At 30.4% G+C, this 16055-nt stretch overlaps 1 protein-coding gene across 1 annotated transcript in view; it reads left to right on the forward strand.

The window, feature by feature from the left end:
• Window positions 1-16055, forward strand: part of PDZ-GEF (PDZ domain-containing guanine nucleotide exchange factor) — a 658157-nt gene that overhangs the window by 230960 nt on the left and 411142 nt on the right. Inside the window, exon 5 of the mRNA XM_075361266.1 lies at window positions 3119-3202. Within this exon, the coding sequence (XP_075217381.1) occupies window positions 3119-3202 (84 nt within the window). The remainder of the gene's footprint in view (window positions 1-3118; window positions 3203-16055) is intronic.

The raw sequence follows: 16055 nt of genomic DNA on the forward strand, positions 1-16055 counted from the left end.
TAATTTGTACTTGATTTAACGTAGATCTCTGTGTATGAGTTGCAAGATTACGTAATCCTTTTACACAAAGAATTTGTTGAGAAATGTTTTTTTGTTGTTGCTTCAACCAGTCCTTAGTGATAGGCAAACATTAATGAAATTTTTTCGTGTGATGACCCTGGATATGAGACACCACATCATTATATCGTAGTTCAAGCTTGATCAGTTTATAGTAGTGTTAACGTATTAAAAAACATATTCAAAACAAAGTAAAATACATTCCCTGTTGAAGTTAAGCTTTATTTGAATAGTATTTTAGTTTGTTTTTTTTTTTTAAATAGTGTATTATTCATTTTAAATTGCCTTGTGCGAATGTAAGCAAGCCCTCCGGATAGTTGAACATTCAGAAAATCTGCGCTCGGGTAATCGGCGTTCCATTGTATCTTTTTATTTGTATGTTTTCTTATTCTAAATAAATTAATTAATGATTTTCACACAGTAATGTAATGTTTATTTATTATTTCTATAATCCTATACTTTTTTTTGTAGAAGTAATAAAGATTTTTTTAAGGTGAACTTGTTTCGTTATTATATTGTTCCTTTTTTATTTCTTAGTTGAACTGTTCACCTTCATCTAAAAAATCTAAACAGTATATTCATATTTGTCATTAGATTACAGACTTAAAATGGCTGTGTAACAAGAATAAAATACCAAAGAGATGCGAAATAAATAGGATAAATTAATTTCTTTAAGCAGAGTTTAAAAATTAATTGTATATTACATTTTAACATGTTTTTTTTTTTTAATTTATGTATGTTTTGATAGTGAAAAAGTAACGTTATTGGTTTTTTTTTTTGTTTGGGGGCGAAAAACGCCTAACCGTTATCATCGTCCGGAACTTTTAATAATACGAGGGTAAAATAACTCCAAAATAATAAAACTTATAAGGTGTAAAATTAATATAAATCATATAATAAAGATTTATTAAAACAAAAGTTAAAAAAGTGAAACAAAACTCGAAACTAATATCTCAGACGAAGTCTTAAAATATAAAAGTTAAAATAATAGAATAAAGAAACTATATAAAACTTACCTAATTCTGATAGGTTGTGCAAAAGGCTCCCTTCTCGGATAATAGAATTAAAGACAGAACCAAAAAAATCAAAATTGAAAGTAAAGGATAAAAATTATCAAAAACTCTTCTAGCATAAAAATATATATGATAATATTACATTTTTTGCAGTAACCTGGCACTGTGCAAAAACAGAAACATCCGGTCCAAAATTTCTTATTATTATTCTGCAAGATATCACGGATGTTTCTAGGTAGATTAAACTTACGACGCAACGCCGCATAACATATGCAGTCTACGAGAATGTGGTGCACAGTCGTGCGGCAGTTGCATCGTGTGCATAGGGGTGCGATTCCTCCTTACGTTAGGTACTCGTGTGTGATCCTCGTATGTCCTATCCGTAACCGGCAGAGGACCACTTCCTCACGACGAGTTTTTCTGCAAGAGGAGTCCCATGGCAACACTGAATCTTTAATCCGTCGGAGTTTATTATCGACGGTAGTCGCCCAGTCACTTTGCCACCTTGCTCTCAGTGATTGTTTTACACGATTAATAAAATCAAAGGTAGTACTCGGGTGGTGAAAGCAGGTTGAATACACGCTTCTTTGGCAGCAAAATCTGCTTGTTCGTTACCTGGAATCCCTACGTGGCTAGGGACCCAGCAAAAACATACTTGTGTGTTGCGATTACCTAACTCAGCGATTGCATCGTAAATTTCAATGACGACAGGATGTTTGGAATAAAAGTTCTAACGCCTGGACAGCACTACACGAGTCACTGAAATAAGAATGTTTCTATAGTTAGGGTTAACGATATTTAGAGCCTTATTTATAGCGAGTAGTTCACCGGTGAACACACTCGTATTACCGGGTAGGCCAAACATATAAGTTCTTTCATTGACAACAAAAGCACAACCAACGGTATCGTCTTGTTTCGATCCATCAGTGTATATCACCGCACCTGGGTTCGTCTTGGTAAGAATATACTGAAACATTTGCCGGAAAACAGTAGGTGGTGTTGATTGTTTATCGTATGTTGTAAGGTCAAATGTAAAATTTACAAGGTTTATTCTCCACGGAGGATATAAGCACGGATATGATGGAAAGAACGAGGGAGTGTCAACATTTATATGCTGCAGCAGACGTCGGGTACGGACATCTACAGGTGCAGTACAGCGTGGACGGTCCTCATACTTCCTTAAATTAGGATTTCTAAGAACTGGGTCAAAGGCCGGGTGATTTGGCTGTCCTTTGAGACGGGCAACGTTATTGTACTAAAACAAATAAGTAATATAATATGTTGTATTAAGTAGGGATTTATTGAGTTGTAATGTGGAAGTCACTGAATACTAAAGTCGATTTTTATTTGAGTATAAGGTTAAAAATGTAATTAATATAGTTCTATAGAATAAATCCAATTTGTGGTGCTATAAAATTTTAATCTTAGTCAGTAAGTCATTAAATTTTTGTATATTACACACATAAACACATTTATCTTCCGTAGGTGATTAGATAGTTAGGTCAAATAAAATTTATTTCGATTATCAAGGAAAAGATTCACATTTAATTGATGATGTTAATTTAAGATAAAGTTATTTATGCAGATAATACCATCTAAATTTTGAAAGAGCATAATTATTGCTTCCTTTGTTTTATTCAGCATTTTAATCAGCTTGTCGCTTTACTAGATATTTCTTTACAAAAAATAATATTTACGTATTTCTCCATAGTTGTATTATACGTTATAGGTAGCTTATATTTTTGTGTGAGTGAATTAATACGTACCCATAATCTCCAAGAGTACATAAATTAATGACGAATAAAGGTTAGGAAACTAATCCGGGTTAAAATGCACCTTTTCGGTAATATTGACGTGTAATAAAGGATTACTTTTGATTGTGTTTAAATGAGATGCGCGCTGTCGGTGTTCTCTATTCGTTAAGCTTGTGAGTAGGAATTGATATTTTATCCTTGATTCGACTGATTTGTTGTATAATTATCTGTAATTAATCATTCTCTTCAATGGTATGTTTATTTAAATTTATGTTTTTATTTGTTTGTTTTTAGTACCGGGGAGTTATCAACATGCTGGTACATTTTGCTTTCCGGTTCCGTCTTCATTGATGGATCCATGTTCCTCCCCACATCCAGGTAAGATATATGCAGGCGATTTATGTTAATAAACAATAAAACACAAGAATTTGAATTGTATTTTATCGGTATAGTTCCTTGGTTTATTTAAATATATATTTTTTTAAAAGCTACGAGTTTTTTATATCCTCTGTTGATTAAAAGATTACTTTTTATTTAGACTCGTTAGCATTAATATATATTTCATTGCTTGAATTTGCGATAACTCTTTGGTAGTGTACTGTGCTGATTGCCACACCCATTACGTAGGGGAAATTGTTATATTAATTGATCATAAAAGGATTTCATGGGTCGCTTCAGCAATCCATTTTTTGTTGACGCATTAAGAAACGTGATACAGTATAATATTTTACGTTTGTCAGCCTCCATTATACTGCTTCCTGTCGTTTTCTTTTAACATTAAAAAGAAACTGTTTTTGTTATATTTTTTATTGTAGTATATATAAAATAAGGTGTATTTATATAAAAACCTTAAGGTGTATAAAAGCCGAATAAAAACAATATACCCCCTCTCTTCGTAGTAAAAACTTGACAAATTATATATATATAAACTAAAAAATACAAAAAAAAAAAATTAATTTACTCTTAATTGTAACTAGCTAACCCGACAATGCTTCGCTATTGCTAAATTTGATTGTGTGATTTAAATAAATTTTGTATTATACAGGGTTATCATAAAAGAATGGTGCGGTTTTGAACATGGTTTAAATTAAAAAAGAATTACTTACAGTTTATGTTTTTTATTTTTCAAATTTGTCCTCTCAAACATTTTTTTACATAATTAATAAATTTCAATATGTGCGCCCTTAGTCGCACGACAAATGTCCAAACGATACTCAACTTCTCTCCAAACATTAATTAACATTTCTTCGTTAATGGTTGTCATTGCTTCATTAATCCTGTTTTTTAAGTGGTTTAGGTCGTGAATTTTTTGTGTGTAAACAACGCTTTTGATGCACCCGCACTAGAAAAAATCGTAAGGTGTCAGGTCTGAACTCCTTGGAGGTCAAAGTACGGGTCCTTGCCGGCCTATCCATCGATCTCCAAATTTTTCGTTCAAAGCGTCCGTGACCAATGCATTGAAGTGCGGGGGAGCACCATCTTGTTGGAAAGGAAGTTGATGAATGTTTTCGAGTTCACCCGGCTGAGGAAAGCAATAATCGGTTAACATGTCAAGATACACAACTCCATTAATTGTTTTTTCAGCAAAGAAGAAAGGCCCTATTACACGATTTTTCATCACACCACACCAAACATTAACTTTAGGCGAATCGCGTTGTTTCTCAATAATTGCGTGTGGGTTTTCAGAGCCCCATATTCGTGAATTGTGTCTTTTCTATTATGATAACTCTGTATTTAACAAGTTATATAACGAAAATAATAACATGTACAACATCAATTCAATATTAATTGTTTTTCAATCAAAAAAATCAAAATCAGTTCCAATGCTGTGGGATATTCGATGTTTTTGGTGATTCCATTTGGCGCATATATAAAAAAATTGACTAGATTTTCCTACACGGGAGCGTGCAACGTATAATTGACCGTGGGGAAAAACGTGAATTTTCCAAATTTAATCCATATAGTTGCAACGATGGACCTTGTGATTTGTTTATCGTTAATGCAAAAGCCAGTTTAATTGGAAATTGCAGTCGTTTAAATTGGATGCAAGCTATATTCAATTTCAGAATTATACTGAAATGTAATACGATCAAGTGTTACCGATTGATGCAATCGATCATTTTCACGTTCTTGTGATGATCCTGTAATCCGTAACTGTGACATATGTAATCTATTTCGTTGTGGTGTTTCTTCCTGTTTCATTTCTTCTGTATTCTCTCATTCTCTTGGCTCGAATTATGTGCCGACCGATATTTTGTCTTTTTGGACGCATTAAATTATAAAAATGTTATCTTCTATGTAAATATTATTATTATTTACATTTTTTTACATTGTATTAACTTACGAAAACAATGAAACTGGCAATATTACGAAAACAATAAATTGTACAATATTAATTCAGAAAAAAATTTAAAATAAAATATATAAATATTAATTATATAGAAAAAATATAATTATAATTATATTGTTATATAATATTAATGTATATATATAATATTATATGTTATATAAATATTAATTGTATTATTAATTCATTAGATTTTGTAAAATACAAAATTCTAAATTAATAACAGATTTTGATAATAAAAATATAGTGCCTTATCTTTTTTGATATCAATATCATTTTGTTTAGGGTTTTTTATAATTTAGATTAGGTTTTAGGATTCCCTTTATAGTTTTGTGATGGCTATGCGCAGAAAATGCAGTTTTGTTGCGCCTTATATTCAGTTTGACCGACGTAAAATCAATCAGCATTTTGCCATTTCGATAAAAATACCCAGAGATTGTTGCATGGATGCGACCTTGAGCTTTACTCTGGGTGATGGATTGTTTGTACCTTGATCCCCTGAGGAAAGCTCATTGTTTCTCATTACGCAATTATTTTTTTCAATCCCTTGTCCCTTTCACATTTTGTTTCTATACGTGCACGTCCTAACCCACTAGTTCTATTAAGACGCCGAGACTGTATAGCTAATGCATCCTTCGAATCAATTAGCGGGAAGTTGTCTGTGAATCGATCACGGGACTCCTATTTCCTGTCTGATACCTGTTTAATGTCAGAAGTGTCGAATAAGTAAAGTAGCAGGACTTCCCCCTCTCATCTGAAATATTAAAATTAATACTTAAGCGTCTTCAACATAAGTATAAAATTTACAAAGAAAATATGATTATTCCTAGTTTTACAAAACCAATAATGGATATTCAAGTCTGAAAATATTACACAACATCGTATTATTATAAGTTTCTATCGAAATAAAGTATAACACTTTAATCTGCGTATAAAATCTATCCATTACAACTGATGTTTTGATGTTCTTTGTTATTGTATTAGAGTAAGTAATATCTATTATCGTGTAATAATATGAGCTATTGAATAGTAATACATCGTAAAGTTTTTATTGAAATTTTATACGATCATTCTTTGTAGCGTAGTGGTAGGAATGTATTACAGTAGATCCTTTTAACTCAGGAATTTCAATGAAAAAACAAGATAGCCTTTTACATATAGTCTTTATTAATGAAGTCGTTTCTACTTTCTAGCTTCGGTTTTGATTTCTGTTTTCAGAAATTAATTTAAAAAAATTGTAGTATAAATTGTTTACTTTTAATTTTTGTTAATATTTAAAAAATTATTCACGGGATGTTCGGTAATACATATCTAATGCTACAGGATACGTACAGTCTAGATAGATGTAGGACAGTAAATACAAGTTGGCTGACTGACGGCTTCACCTTTCCGTCTCCATTTCCTTTTACACAATTTTTTATCATTCTCTCTCGCTTCTTCGTCTGACATACACACACACACAAGCGTAAGTCTGTCTAGTTTTTTGTGTTTTCACAACGGTATCGTTGCTCTAATCTACTCTCCTTTTCTCAGCTAGACATTCTGTTCTACTGTTAGCTTCTGTGTCTTTACAAGTAACTGAAATGGCCGTATTACGTGCTATTCCGTCCCGCCTGACTGCATCTCAACACTTAATTTTATCTCTAGCTTCCGTAATTTTTTTCTTTTTGCGTAGTCTGATAACTAGTAAAGACTTTTAGCGACGTGAGAATTAAAATTTGTAATACTCCATAAGGTAAAAATATACAGTAAATTAATGTTGTAAAGTCTTTGACCAGATTTACTTAGCGCATACTAAATTTTTCTGTTTTATTATTTAAAGGTTTTGTGAAAATCATCTGATTTCTTTATTTCCCAAGTTTTTACAAATTGCTTAATGTTTTTTTTTTCTATTTCATGAAGTTTATAAGAAATAATCAACCAGGTTCAAACTCCTATGTCCTATGTTCCTATGTAAGAAGTGGCGGTAACGTTTCTGTCAATCATTCGTGGGGTTCCTGGTTTGAATTCCAGTCATGCAAGGCACCTTTTACTCGATACACAGTTTTCATATTATACATTCTCTCTTTCATTTATTAAACAACGAATAATAATCATAAGAATTGAATTATTTCTATAAATGTGATATGTATTACATAAAGATGAAATCGGGCCGGTAAGAGTTTTGTAACAAATTTTTATATTTTTTGCTTATTATATGAAACGCTTAAGCATTTTTTATTGTTTATTATTGTCTATTTCATATATTTAACATGTATTTATTTTAAACAAAATTCTAAATTAATAATAGAAATGTAGTGTCTTACCTTTTTTGATATCAGTTTCGTTTTGTTAAAAACTGTTTTATTTATATTACAGGAATGATATGTGTGAGACTCTTACCGTACGGTTTACAATTTCATTGTAATTTTTTTTGGATATCACTGCGTTTTGTTAGATTATTCTTTTTTTTTTTATGATTTACTGATTGTTATGTATGGATTTATTATTAAAATTTGTTGCTTTAGAAAAAACAAATTGAATTTCACGGCCAGTTTTGTTTGTTGATAGTCATCATATCATTCATTCACTACTTGCCATATGTTTCCTTTTCTAATAAAATTAGTATAATGACCTTCACAAATTGAAGAACCATGATGCACTATTGCACTTTTGCAATAATTTTATCTTATGTAATCTGTGGACACACTTTTTATATTATTATTAAATGAATTTTTTTTTATTTCCCAATTTTTTATTTTTTATTTCATCAATTAGTTGAAATAGTTCTAATTTAATTGTAGAATAAAAATTTTACCAGTCGAATTTATTTCTGTTAAATGTAACAAATCTTTGTTGTCACATTTGCAACAATTTCCTACTGTTCGTATTTTTTGTATTTTATTAGCAGCTATAATCTCTTGTAAACTAATACAGTGATTTTTTTTTAATGAAGTGACGGGAATTAAAAAAAAATATTTTCATCTTGAGTACTTTCATTTACATAAATTTATTTACTGTTCAAACAAGCTGTAGTATATTTTCTTTTAAATTTTATTATTTCAAGTGCACTATCAAGTTTTTGTACGCTACCTAGTACTATCAAGTACTGCTACCTAGCGGCGCGATTCGTTAGCCCACCTTTTTAAGGAAAAAGTGACATATTCGAGTCCCTCGGTTTATCAAATGGAAGTAAAAAAACGTTGTCTAACAAAATTCGAGGTATTTTTTTTAAGTATTCTCTACTACAAATCTAATTTAACTGAACTATAATGTTTTCAAGCTTATTTTTTAATTTTTTCCCCCCATTTTCATTTCACTTTTAGGTTAGGTCATGTTTAGATCTGTAAACATAGTTAGTTGTCTTCGCCGTGACTTCCAGCTCTGCGGGCTCTTACCGGCGAAGTTCTAACGAACTTCTTGAAAAGGCATAAAAATATATATATAACAATAATAATTTTAAAGCTTAATTTTTTGAATTCATTTCCAACTTTAGAGTTTCCCAGTTGTTGATAGCTGTTTTTAATTACAGAACCAACTCGTAAAATTTTTAATTTAAAAAAATATATATTTTTTTTACTTTTTGGTTAGGTTTATTTTTTAAAGTTAATTTTATTTAAAAATTATTTGATCGCAGAACTATTCTTATCTAAATTTTGGATGTATCGCAATATGTTGGTTTATGTTTTAAATACTTCCTATTTGAAACTTATAAAAGTAGAAATTTTTATTATTTATCCTTTATTTATAGTATACATACGTATTGGTGCTGAAATGTTAATATTATTCGGTAATACCATTTTTTTTTTTTTTTACTAGTAATTTTCATAACAGTAATTTAAAATATAATGAGAGAAAATAAATAATAATGCGAGAAAGGAAGAAATTATACACGTGTTCATTTTTTAATCATATTTTTTTAACGGACACAAAGTTAGAAAGTATTACATTATCCTAGTATTATTATCGTATCAACTGGACAGCAATAGTCTCAATATAAATACATTAGTAAAAAAAAAAAAAGGAAAGGCAAAAGTCTAATCGAGGAAAGAGAAAGCCAAACATCAAACATGAACATCTCTTACAGCCTGAAATCCGGTCGTCGTAGTCCGGCTGTATTCTCTGACATAGATACGAACAAATTGACCAATCATGGCGTATAGCTTGGTTTAGCTTTGCTACTCGTCTAACCAGTTTAAAGTTAACTTAACATTAATTCGCCTTAAAGTTTATTGTTTAATAAATCTGGTTCTTATTGCTGTGTTAGGAATATGTATGTATATTAATGTTTGCTTTATATGTCAGCAGTTCCAAAATAGGATTAATAATTGCTGTTTAAAAAAAAAATTGTTAGTATTCAGGCTTAACGGTAATTAACGATAACGATTTTAGTAATTAACGATTTGAATTACTTCTTTTTTTATTTCTGACACCTAATTAATTAATTTAGTTTTTAATTTTTTCTGTTTTACGATCCTGTTATACTTTTTACATCGTAAATCTTTAGTTATTTATTTTTTATAATGTACTGTTTGTTTACTTTTACGTATTTTAACCCTGAAAGTTTCTTTCTATTGCCAGATCAACTAAGGGATAGTCCATTAACGAATCATCCTTCGTAACAGTAATACACAATATAGGGGATGGATTTATCGGTATTGTGTGGTGGAAGAGCATATCACGGGTTGCAATGACATATTTTAAATCATGCTTAAACTCTTATTTATAATAACTGTACCTATATACATAAATTCTGAAGCTAATCTGTTGACTTCAAATTAAAAAAAGTGAAAGGAAATAATAAATTTCGTCATATTAAATTCTTGTATCGAAGGCTGACGTATGATTATGTACAATTTAAAAGCTATGTAATTTAGTTCTTGCTAATTCATCTTAGAATTAAAGCGGAATTATTTTTATTTAAAAAAGCTGACAACACAGTTGTTTCTGATGCACGGCTTACACATAATTTAAAATATTTATCATTTTATGTAAATACTAGCTGCAGAGGCGTACAGTAGACGCTACCCTGGTGGCCGGCGACTCGGAATGGGATTATTAGGTGTTCAAAGCTGTTTATCTTTTGTGTAAAAATATTTTTTTGATCGATGAAAACTGATATAACGAAAGTTAAATTAGAAATTGATACTAACGAATCGGGATTTTCCGCTAGTGATCGGTACATTCCGGGGACTACATTTTGGTTATAGTTCATTATTTTATGAAGAAAAACAATCACGTAAATAAAAATATATATATTATTTATATATGCTTCGCATATATATCGATAATATGCGATTTATCGATATATAATAATATGACAAGTATACACTTGACCAAAACGAAACATGTACTAACAAATCGGGATTTTCCGCTAGTTATCGGTACATTCCGGTGCTAAGCTAAGGGGGATGGACACACCACAGACAGACACACATACAAATGCCCTTTAGTAGGGTAGGATAATATTTTTTCGTTTATTTAATTCAATGATTCTAACTAAAGTGCCGTATTTAATTATAAATAAATATACCGTATTTAATTTGCTCGGGTGTGACGGTACTAGCGGCGACGGTCGGCACAAACTAAACTAATATAATTTCACAACTTACATTAAAACAAATTTCGCTTGTGCGGTCGACAGACCGCTGTAGACGCGCGGCTTAACGCAACAGGTACCGAGACAATCAGGCGATCGAGTTCAAGATCCGGTCAGACCGAGTTTCTTTTTTATACTTTAAATATCATTCATTTATTTAATTCCACCTTCCCCCTGTTATATCACAACACAGCAGACGACCGCAACATCTGTTCTTCAGTGCTACCAACATTTGAAATATTAACTCGGTTAAATAAAATATATAATTATTATTTAAAGTGTAAAAAATAATTTTGTTGGCAACCCTGTGGAATTTCAAATTTCCCGGTCCAAGAAGACGAGGGAAAAGGGAATTTCCCACAGGGGAAATGGATATTCCAAGATGGCGTACTGCGATACTAGCGCTCCTTGTGGTGACAGGGGGTACTATTGAAGCAGTATGCCCACTTAACAGATATAGAGAGCATTTTTTTGGCGTAGGGGTACGTTTTTGCAAATGTTATTTTTTAATCGTTAACAAATGCCCCTTAGAAAAATATGACCCTATTGGCGAAATCTAGAGATACTGAGGGTGATCTTGCTTTACAGCCTCATCCCCTTGACCTTTTAAATTGAAAATGTAATGGTACAGTGCCCCATACATAGAAGTAATCTGACCAAGTTTGGTCAAAATCGGTCTAGTATGTGTGGAGATAAGGTAAGTTAGAGGCCAACACCGAACACACACATACATACACGCGTACATTAACATCCGGAAAATTTCCATCCGGTTTTTTGGGTTTCTTAGGTTTTTGTTTCATCTATAAAAAATAAAACAGTAGTGTATGCCACAGGAACAAGTAACGAACTATTTAAGATACCGTATTAGATTAAGTATGTGTGAAGTAGAAGACATACGGAATTTTCTGTTTGTAGTGAATCTTACAGATTAAAAATATATATATAACACTTCTGTAACTTAATAATGTAATTTTAAACTGTAATTTGCAGAAAAGTCGTATTGATTGCCGATAGAGTTCTGCTGAGTAATGTTTTTGCTTGACAAAAGGTTTAATATGGTCGGCCTCCGTGGCGCCAGGGGTGGCGTCGGCCTTTCATCCGGAGGTCCCGGGTGCAAATCCCGGTCAAACACGCAATTTTTCACACGCTACTTGGCATCATTTATCTCATCCTCTAAAGCAATACCTAACGGTGGTCCCGGAGGTTAAAAAAAAAAAAATGACTAATCATCTTTAATTGATTTGGAGTATTTTAAAACTTTGTTATTTTTTTAAATATTAAAATTCAGAATTCATGTTTTAAACTAAACTAAAAAACTATTATATTTTTTTAAGTTTTGGGACTATCATTATGAATTAGTTCATGGATCATTAACAAGATATTTCACGTAAAAAATTGAAAAGAGTGCAAGGGACAGATTATTTAAGGCAATAAAATTAAAATATATAAACTATTAAAAAAAAATAATAATAAAAATAAAAGTAATATAAAAAATATTTTTTTTATAAAATTAATTATTTATTTAGGGACAAATTATATTAACTATTTTTCCTGGTTGTAGTACAAGAAAATGGGATTATATTTTCTTTAAAATAAATATATTGTAAACATACAGTTATAAATTAGTATTGTATTACGATTTTCTTTTTTACTTCCTTGTACGAAGGAAAGGAAGTATTGTGATCGCGAAAAATGTCAGTTTTCAAATTTCAATGGAAATATCCACTTTGAACATCCCTGAATCCATTTTGACTATAGGCGTGACGTCTGTACGTATGTACCTCGCATAACTCAAAAACGATTAGCCGTAGGATGTTGAAATTTTGGATTTATGACTGTTGTAACATCTAGGTGTGCACTTCTTTTGATTGCAAACGACTGAACCAAAAGTGTCCAAAAAAGCCCAAAATCCAAAAAAAAATTGGATTTTTGACTTTTTCATAACTGCAGTAGTAAGATATATCATAAGTGGTACTTATTTTCATTGGCTCCAGTTATAACCAAATAAAATTTTAATTAATGAAATATGTATATCTTACAAGGGAAGGCACATCGGCTCGAATCCGACTTCGTTTGCGACTTTTTTTTTAATTTAGATATATTCATTTATTAATAATTATTAACTTCTGATTGTAAAATATAAAAATTACAAGAAATAATAATTTAATAATAGCAATAAAAAAATATATGAAAAAAAATAGAAGTCATTAGCGAAATAAAATTTTATGTACTTTTAAAAATGTGCGTGTGTTATTTAGTAGGGTTTCACGGAAGTCATATTGTGTCCGTATCAGATTTAGTGAAACATCTAATTATTTAATATTAATTGAAAATTATAATTTAGAATCGTATCATTTTTATTTATGTATTTGTTTCCAGTCTACTTGATAATAAATATCGCTATAAAATTTAGTAATCTTCTGCTTCGTTTTTATTTTCATTTTATTGATGGTTATATCATAATAAATTAAAAAACATATTATTAGGTACATTTAAGATTTACATTTATTTAAAGAGCAATAAAGGGACTTTTATTCTAACCTAATATTTTAGCTATTGTGTAACATCCACTTTATTAAAGAATTGTAAGATCGTATCTCACTTTCAAATGAAATAAGTTTAAATGAAGTGCAGCAAAAATGTGTATATGTAATTTAATAAGCGTACAAGTAAATCATGTGGTGTCCACATCAGATTTTTCTTTTTTTGATTGTTGTATGCAAAATTTACTTTGTACTTAAAAAAGATGTCTATATAACCATTCTTCTTTTTTTTAAATTTTATTATTAATTTTAAAACGAAAAGTTTACATTAGAAAAGGAGAGTATGATATTTAAGTATAGGAAAGAATTGTCAAATTTATTATTATTTACTTAATCATTTATTACTATTATTATTTATGAAGACATCTAAAGATTTGAAGTTGAAATTGCAAAATATTATACTACTGTCGTTGTTTACGAACGATTCTAAGTCTTGAATGATTACAGCAACCCCACTTAATTTTTGTAACTCTTTTTTTTTGGGGAGATAACATTTTGTATCACCGATTAACTACTTTTTTCTACAGTAGAATGGCGATGTAAACCAAATGTATTACTGTTAAATTTTAATGGATTTGAGTGTTCGTGTTACTGTTGTACTTCGGTCATTAGGGTTCAAGATCCAAAGGGGTAAAATCCCTTTGGGTGTTAAACAGTTAATTGACCCTCAAGAGTAAGGTCTTGAGCTGGACAATCCCCCACACCTAATATATATTTCATACGTCTAATCCTCATCTCCTAAAGTGGTGATATATGACTGTATATTTTTCGATTTACATTTTTAACGTGTTACTCAGTAATCGTTAACGATAAGATGATCTTTTTTTTTATTTGAAAAATAACGCGAAATAAATTAAAAAAATGTATATTATTTTCTCAACATTTTTTACATTCTGCAATTATTTTTCTTGTTAATATTTTCAAAAAGAAAAAAAAGAAAAGAAAAATAGTCTAATGTAATAAAGTTAAGATGATCTTTTTTTGCGAAAGTATGGAAGTCTTATAAATGATCGAGCAAAACGACAAACGATTTGTTTATAGTTAAATGCTGTTACTTGAATTGAATAATTCGTGTTAAAAATAAATCCGTCAGTTCGTTTTTTGTCAACTTTTTTTGTATAATCCGCAATAAATTGGGCCTATCTCGGCCCAATCGGAGTGGTAGCGTCTTAGCCTTTCATCCGGAGGTCCTGGGTTCGAATCCCGGTCAGGCATTCCATTTCCAGCCGATGGCCGTCATAAAAAAAAAGCAATAAATTTTACCTTAACTCTGTTTTTACTTCCTTGTACGAAGTAAAGGAAGTATTGTGATGGCGAAAAAGTTCGATTTTCAAATTTCAACGGAAATATCATTTTCACCACCCCTGAATCCATTTTGACTAGTTTCCGTGTGACGCCTGTACGTACGTATGTATCTCGCATAACTCAAACAGAATATTATTGTTTTGTTTAAAAATAAGATTAGTTTATTTTATACAGGAAAGATTAGTTAGTAACACACATTTACAATTTTTGGAATTTGATTTAAAATTCTTCCGCTTTTAAAATACAGTGTTGTCATAGTTACCAATTGATCCAGTTTTTCTCAGAATCTGATAATTTCCCCAAAAATTTTTATTTTATTTTAGGCTGAAGTATGAGAATTTCTTCACCAGTTGTGTTGTCATAGTTACCAATCGATCGAGTTTTTCTAAGAATCCGATAATTTTCAAAAACTACACGTTTTCTACTTCCTTGTACGAAGTAAATTAATTATTTTAATCGCGAAAAATTTCGGTTTTCAGATTTCAACGGAAATATCCATTTTGACCACTTGTGAATCCATTTTGACTGGTTACAGCATGACCTATATATGTACGTACGTACGTATTTATCTCGCATAACTCAAAAACGACTAGCCGTAGGATGTTGAAATTTTGAATTTAGCACTGTTGTAACATCTAGTTGTGAACCTCTCATTTTGATTGCAATTGACTGGACCAAAGGTGTCCAAAAAAGCACTAAATCCAAAAAAAATTGGATTTTGGTATTTTTCTTAACTACAGTTATAAGCCCTCGTTGAGAACCTTTTAACGATATATCATAATTGGTACTATTTTCATTGGTTCCAGAATTATAGCCAAATAAAATTTTAATTAATGAAATATTTGGATATTAAAAGGGGAAGGGAAATCGGTCCAAATGCGAATTTATCTGATTTTTTTAACTTTTTTTTAAATTGAAATATATTGATATATTAATAATTATTAACCTCTGCTTGTAAAAAAAAACTTTACAATAAATGATAATTCAATAATAACAATAAAAATATTTAAAATATATCATAAGTTATTAATGAAATAAAATTTTACCCACTTTTCATTTTAAAAAAATGTGTATATGTAAATTTAATAGACCTACAAGGAAGTCATGTGGTGTCCACATCAAATTTTTTAATCTGTGGTCGTTGAAAATGTCCAAAGTGGAACTGAGGTGCCTGTCGGGTAGAGAGAGCTAAGGCTCCTAATTCTTTTTTAATGCAATCCAAATATGGTAGAAAAACAACGTCGTTAAAGATCTTTGCTTTAATTGGATAGCTCAGTTAAAATTAAAAAGATAATACGTTTTCGTTAAAACTAACGCTTCGTAATTTTTTTCAGCAGCCACCTTCATTTTTATAATGAATTTAACTTGTACAGGAATGTAATAAATGTTTAATGACATCGGTATCGGCCACTTATTTATTTTGGAACTCATTTATAAATTTCTTTAGAAAAGGGACAA

Source organism: Lycorma delicatula, chromosome 3, assembly GCF_047948215.1.
Source record: "Lycorma delicatula isolate Av1 chromosome 3, ASM4794821v1, whole genome shotgun sequence".
In the NCBI taxonomy this organism is placed as follows: domain Eukaryota; kingdom Metazoa; phylum Arthropoda; class Insecta; order Hemiptera; family Fulgoridae; genus Lycorma; species Lycorma delicatula.